Source organism: Pan paniscus, chromosome 2 (genome assembly GCF_029289425.2).
Source record: "Pan paniscus chromosome 2, NHGRI_mPanPan1-v2.0_pri, whole genome shotgun sequence".
NCBI lineage: Eukaryota > Metazoa > Chordata > Mammalia > Primates > Hominidae > Pan > Pan paniscus.
In genome coordinates this window covers 50,586,221-50,592,215 of record NC_085926.1, presented here as the reverse complement: position 1 = coordinate 50,592,215, position 5,995 = coordinate 50,586,221, and the positions used below count along the sequence as shown (strand labels likewise).

Genomic DNA, 5,995 nt, shown 5'->3' with positions numbered 1-5,995 from the left:
CCCGGGACTCCGCCCCCCGCCCTGCCACGAGTTCCACCGCGAGATAAGAGGGCCCTTCCCCAACGACGCAGAATGCCAGAAGGCAATCTGGGCGCGGGTTGCTGAGCCCGGGCCCCTCCTTAACTTCCCCGACCCGGTCTTTCCCCACTGATCTCTCCGACCTGCCCCGCTGGGTAGCTTCAGCCCCTGGTCCACGCGCTGCTATTGGCCCTCCCCGACCGCTCGGCTCCACCTTCAGCGTCGCGATTGGTCAGCTCGCGGGGCCCCGCCCCGTTTTCCTGGAAAGTTCTTGGAAATCTGTCAAAGTATTTCCTTTCACTGCTCAGGGCCCCAGACCCGGCGACGGCGCCCGCGCACCCCGCCCGGGCCCCACCGCTCAGCCCGCGGTTCTAGGAAGACGCCGCTTCCGGGAAGGGCTGGAACGCGGCAGACAAAGGATTAGGCAGCAGCTCGCCCCGCCCCGCTCGTCTGGCCCGCCCCCCTCGCCCTCGCAGGCGGTCCGCGCCACTGCCTCTCAGTCCCTGTCCTGCGCCCGCGCGCCCCGGGAGCCTACCCAGCACGCGCTCCGCGCCCACTGGTTCCCTCCAGCCGCCGCCGTCCAGCCGAGTCCCCACACCGGAGTCGCCGCTGCCGCGGGGACATGGTCCTCTGCGTTCAGGGGTAAGCGCGGCTCTCTGCCCCCTTCCCGGCCACCACGAGGGGCGCACGGGAGAACAGGGGCTTCGTGCTAGCTGCCGGGCATTGGGAGGGCTTGACGGGCCAGAGGGACCTCAGGAGCAAGGCTCTGTGTGGGGCTGTGACACTCCCACTCCCCGCCCCCACACACTTACCTCAATTCCCACTGTGGATTGGGAAACCGGGGGCTGGCCGGCTAAAGGAGGAACTCACAGGGTGGGCTCAGCCTGGGTTCTCACTGGAGCAGATGGATGCTAACGGCACGGCGTCCCCCAAGATGTGGCCAACAATCCCAGATATTCTTCTGGGCCCAGAGCACTCTACGCTAGCCTGCCTGCTGCCCTGCCTGCTAGTAACCTTGGACCAGCCCCTGGCCCCCTCTGTCCTGGTGTCCCCTCTCCTGCCCCAGGCTAGCAAGTAGGCTCTTCTTGGGAAGCCAGCCGCAGATCCTTGCCTTTCCTCAGGCTGGCACCTGATGGTCTGCAACTCTCGGGAGGCCCTGGGTTTGACCTGGTTCTGCTTGGGGTACCCCCACAATCGTCTCACAACCCTGTCTCAGCCCAGTCTGGGATCCCAATGTGAGAAGGACCTTGGCTCCTGCCTCTCATCTTCAAATTTCCCAGACTTGAGGTAGGGGACAGTGGAGAGGGGATGCTGATAAGACAGAGTCTTGACCTGAGCTGAGCATTCCTGGCCATCCACTCTGTCCTGAACCTCAGCAACCCCTTCAACCAAAGGGTCTGATGCTGGCCATGGTGATGTGACAGGAGCTCAGGAAGCTCCAAGGAGAGAGGAAGAAGGTATAAATGGGTGTTCTGCACTCAGGGAGGACTGGGTGGCTGTGCTTATCACAACTGGCCTGGTGCCAAGTGAGGGAGGGTGGAAGGTGAGGCCAAGGAAGAGGACATGGAGGTGCTGGGAAGACTACTTCTCCCTTGCTGTCTCCAGCAAGTTCCTTCCTCCTGTCTGCATTCTGGGACTCCTGAATACCTGCCCCACCACTGCCTTCCACCCCAGGAGCCTCCCCCTGCATTCTGGGGTCCCATAGCCTCTTTCACTTTTTACCCTAGGTGAGCACCCCCTTGTAAGCTCAGGGCTACTGTTGGGTGTCAGGGAACAAAGTTTTAGACTGCTGCGCTCCAAAGCGGGCACACACATGTACCTAGAACACACCAGCCACTGTCCCCACCATGATGATGACACAGCCATGGACACACCCCTGCCCAGGTACACACTCACCAGGAGCTTGTGGTGATCAACACAGCTATTCATACACCCAGCTACCACATCAGCCCCAAAGGTGCCCACACCTACATGTGGGATCTGAGGACCGGCTAAGCTATCTGGACGTGGCCACCCACAGAGGTTCCAGCCTGACTGGCTAGCCACCAACCATGCTCCTGGGAAGGTAGCTCTGGGCCCCAGCAAGCAGGTCATCTCAAAATTTGGCCTCCAGCTCTCCAAGAGGGATTTCCAAGATCCCACAGTACAGCCAGGGTAGGTGTGGAAAAGTTTTTGGCAGGCTGTGGTGTGCCAGAGTTGTGTGGCCCTTTCTCACTGTGAGTGGTCATAGGGCCATGATTTGTTAGAACCTAGAGGGTCACCTATAACCTACACAGGAGTCAGGTCTGGCTCCTGCCACCAGCTCATGCCTGCGCCTTCCTGCCTCACAAGCAATACTGGCGCTGTTTGCCCATGCTGTCCTCTCTACCTGGGTTCCCTTCCCCCAGCTCCTTCCTTTGGCCTGGAAGACACAGCTCAGGAGCAAGCAGACCCTGACTCCCCCATGACACCTGCAGTTTTATGGCTTTGCATTATAATTACTCTTAGTGTCATCTTCCCCAGCCAGTCTGGTTCTCCTTGAGGGCAAGGCCATGGTTTCATTATCGCGGTGTCCTGAGGCCCAGCCAGGGACTAGACCCAGAACTAAGGCTTGGAGATGTATTTTGCAAGGAGTGAGGGAGGAGCAGCTGTCTTCCTGGGGAAGTAGAGCCAGTCCCTGCTGCCCTCCCAAGGAGGAAGCCCTAGTATCACCCTGCTGGGTGGGCTTCCCCTAGGAGAAAGCTGCTACTCAGATTTTGGTCGGCTCAGCTCCCCCAACCCCAGCCATCCAAGAATATGGTGTTACTGAACCTCTCAGTGCATGGGTTGGTGGGACCCTTTATTGCGGAAAAGAGAAACTGAAGCCCAGTGAAGAGCAAGCTTTGTACAAGATCGTAGAGCCTGGTAGGGCTGGCTTGCCAGGGTGGGAACTGGAGTGTGGGTTAGGTCCCTGCCCTTGGTGGGAGCTCATACTGACAGGAGGTGAGACTTGCCAGTGCCTTTAGAGGCCACTGTCTACCCCAGACCCTCCACTGGGAGAAGCAGAGGCCAGGATAGGCTGACTTGTATGGGTAGGGGATTATTTCAGTCTCTAAGTCCTGGCCAATGTGGACCTAGGTCCCTCTGAGAGACACTCCTATCCATGGGGAGGTAGCGTGTGACCTCAGGCAGCCTACCATAATCCTGGGGCTTCTCTGGAGGACCCCACACAGATCTATCATAGGATAAATCTACTTGTCTGTCGTAGATCTATCTCAACTAGGACCATTCATCAGTGGGCCATTTAATCAGCCCACTTCAGCCAGGAGGGCACAAACATGAAGCTACTTTGCACTGAATCCTGTCAGTGTGGTGAGAACATTAGACATGCCTATAGGGAATGATCTATGTTTTTGGTTGATATAAAATAGAGAGCAATTAATTACTGTTTAGTAAATGCAGGGCAGTGGAAAAGAATCTTTCAAAAGAGGATCCCCACATGGAAACAATCAAGGTGGCTTTTGTGATGACAAGTGGGGAACGAGATACTGGACTAACTGAGCCCATGGCTGGGTAGAGGGGAAGCTGAGGCTCATAGTGAGATGGGCCAGCCAGAGGTCATGAAACTAGTCTGGGGCATAGGGGGGGTCTCTGGAGATGGGGGAAGCATGGGTCCTCCACTCACTGCTCATCCACTGCCTTCTAGACCTCGTCCTTTGCTGGCTGTGGAGCGGACTGGGCAGCGGCCCCTGTGGGCCCCGTCCCTGGAACTGCCCAAGCCAGTCATGCAGCCCTTGCCTGCTGGGGCCTTCCTCGAGGAGGTGGCAGAGGGTACCCCAGCCCAGACAGAGAGTGAGCCAAAGGTGCTGGACCCAGAGGAGGATCTGCTGTGCATAGCCAAGACCTTCTCCTACCTTCGGGAATCTGGTGAGTCTGAGCGGGGAGGCAGGCCTTTTCCTGAGTAGTCTGGTGGGAGAAGCTTAGTTCTGCCTTTGAGTCTGATTTGGGAGGCATAGCCCGGCCCAGGAGAGTCTGATGGGAGAGGCACAGCCCTCTCTAGGGAAGCGTGAAGCGGGAGGCACTGCCTTGACTTGCCCTGGATTGGTTACCCCAGCTAATTTCCACTATGTCACTTGGCCCCCTCTGCACTTGCCTAGGCTGGTATTGGGGTTCCATTACGGCCAGCGAGGCCCGACAACACCTGCAGAAGATGCCAGAAGGCACGTTCTTAGTACGTGACAGCACGCACCCCAGCTACCTGTTCACGCTGTCAGTGAAAACCACTCGTGGCCCCACCAATGTACGCATTGAGTATGCCGACTCCAGCTTCCGTCTGGACTCCAACTGCTTGTCCAGGCCACGCATCCTGGCCTTTCCGGATGTGGTCAGCCTTGTGCAGCACTATGTGGCCTCCTGCACTGCTGATACCCGAAGCGACAGCCCCGATCCTGCTCCCACCCCGGCCCTGCCTATGCCTAAGGAGGATGCGCCTAGTGACCCAGCACTGCCTGCTCCTCCACCAGCCACTGCTGTACACCTAAAACTGGTGCAGCCCTTTGTACGCAGAAGCAGTGCCCGCAGCCTGCAACACCTGTGCCGCCTTGTCATCAACCGTCTGGTGGCCGACGTGGACTGCCTGCCACTGCCCCGGCGCATGGCCGACTACCTCCGACAGTACCCCTTCCAGCTCTGACTGTACGGGGCAATCTGCCCAGCCTCACCCAGTCGCACCCTGGAGGGGACATCAAGCCCCAGCTGGACTTGGGCCCCCACTGTCCCTCCTCCAGGCATCCTGGTGCCTGCATACCTCTGGCAGCTGGCCCAGGAAGAGCCAGCAAGAGCAAGGCATAGGAGAGGGGAGGTGTCACACAACTTGGAGGTAAATGCCCCCAGGCCGCATGTGGCTTCATTATACTGAGCCATGTGTCAGAGGATGGGGAGACAGGCAGGACCTTGTCTCACCTGTGGGCTGGGCCCAGACCTCCACTCGCTTGCCTGCCCTGGCCACCTGAACTGTATGGGCACTCTCAGCCCTGGTTTTTCAATCCCCAGGGTCGGGTAGGACCCCTACTGGCAGCCAGCCTCTGTTTCTGGGAGGATGACATGCAGAGGAACTGAGATCGACAGTGACTAGTGACCCCTTGTTGAGGGGTAAGCCAGGCTAGGGGACTGCACAATTATACACTATTTATTTATTTATTCTCCTTGGGGTTGGTGTCAGGGGTGAGCCAACCCCACCTCTATGCCCTGAGCCCTGGTAGTCCAGAGACCCCAGCTCTGCCCTGGCTTCTCTGGTTCTTCCCTGTGGAAAGCCCATCCTGAGACATCTTGCTGGAACCAAGGCAATCCTGGATGTCCTGGTACTGACCCACCCGTCTGTGAATGTGTCCACTCTCTTCTGCCCCCAGCCATATTTGGGGAGGATGGACAACTACAATAGATAAGAAAATGCAGCCGGAGCCTCAGTCCCCAGCAGAGCCTGTGTCTCACCCCCTCACAGGACAGAGCTGTATCTGCATAGAGCTGGTCTCACTGTGGCACAGGCCCCGGGGGGAGTGCCTGTGCTGTCAGGAAGAGGGGGTGCTGGTTTGAGGGCCGCCACTGCAGTTCTGCTAGGTCTGCTTCCTGCCCAGGAAGGTGCCTGCACATGAGAGGAGAGAAATACACGTCTGATAAGACTTCATGAAATAATAATTATAACAAAGAACAGTTTGGTGGTCTTTTCTCTTCCACTGATTTTTCTGTAATGACATTATACCTTTATTACCTCTTTATTTTATTACCTCTATAATAAAATGATACCTTTCATGTACAGAGCCCTCAATGGGGCCGCTTTTCAGTTGTGTACACAGTGTGTCCCCTTTGATCTTGTTATCATTAGCCCCCATTTGATATTTGGGCTAGCGGAGAGGCCCAGAAATTCTATGTGGCTGAGCAGTCCCTGCTGGGGACTCATTAAGGAGTGGAGGAGACAGGGAGCAGCCTCTCCTCTCATCTCCCCTGGGTCCCCTTGGGAAAT

General features: G+C 57.5%; 1 protein-coding gene across 2 annotated transcripts; it reads left to right on the top strand.

Annotated features, from left to right (window-relative positions):
* Positions 1-307: 307 nt before the first annotated feature.
* Positions 308-5,788, top strand: CISH (cytokine inducible SH2 containing protein). Of its 2 annotated transcripts, XM_003818802.5 has the most exons (3): positions 308-660; positions 3,683-3,903; positions 4,134-5,788. In XM_003818802.5, exons 1-3 carry the CDS (start codon positions 641-643, stop codon positions 4,667-4,669), a joined length of 777 nt encoding a protein of 258 aa, XP_003818850.1. In that variant the 5' UTR covers positions 308-640; the 3' UTR covers positions 4,670-5,788. The 2 variants fall into 2 exon arrangements, with proteins under 2 accessions (XP_003818850.1, XP_063458453.1); XM_063602383.1 differs by lacking the exon at positions 308-660 and having other exon boundaries at positions 3,630-3,903.
* Positions 5,789-5,995: the final 207 nt, after the last annotated feature.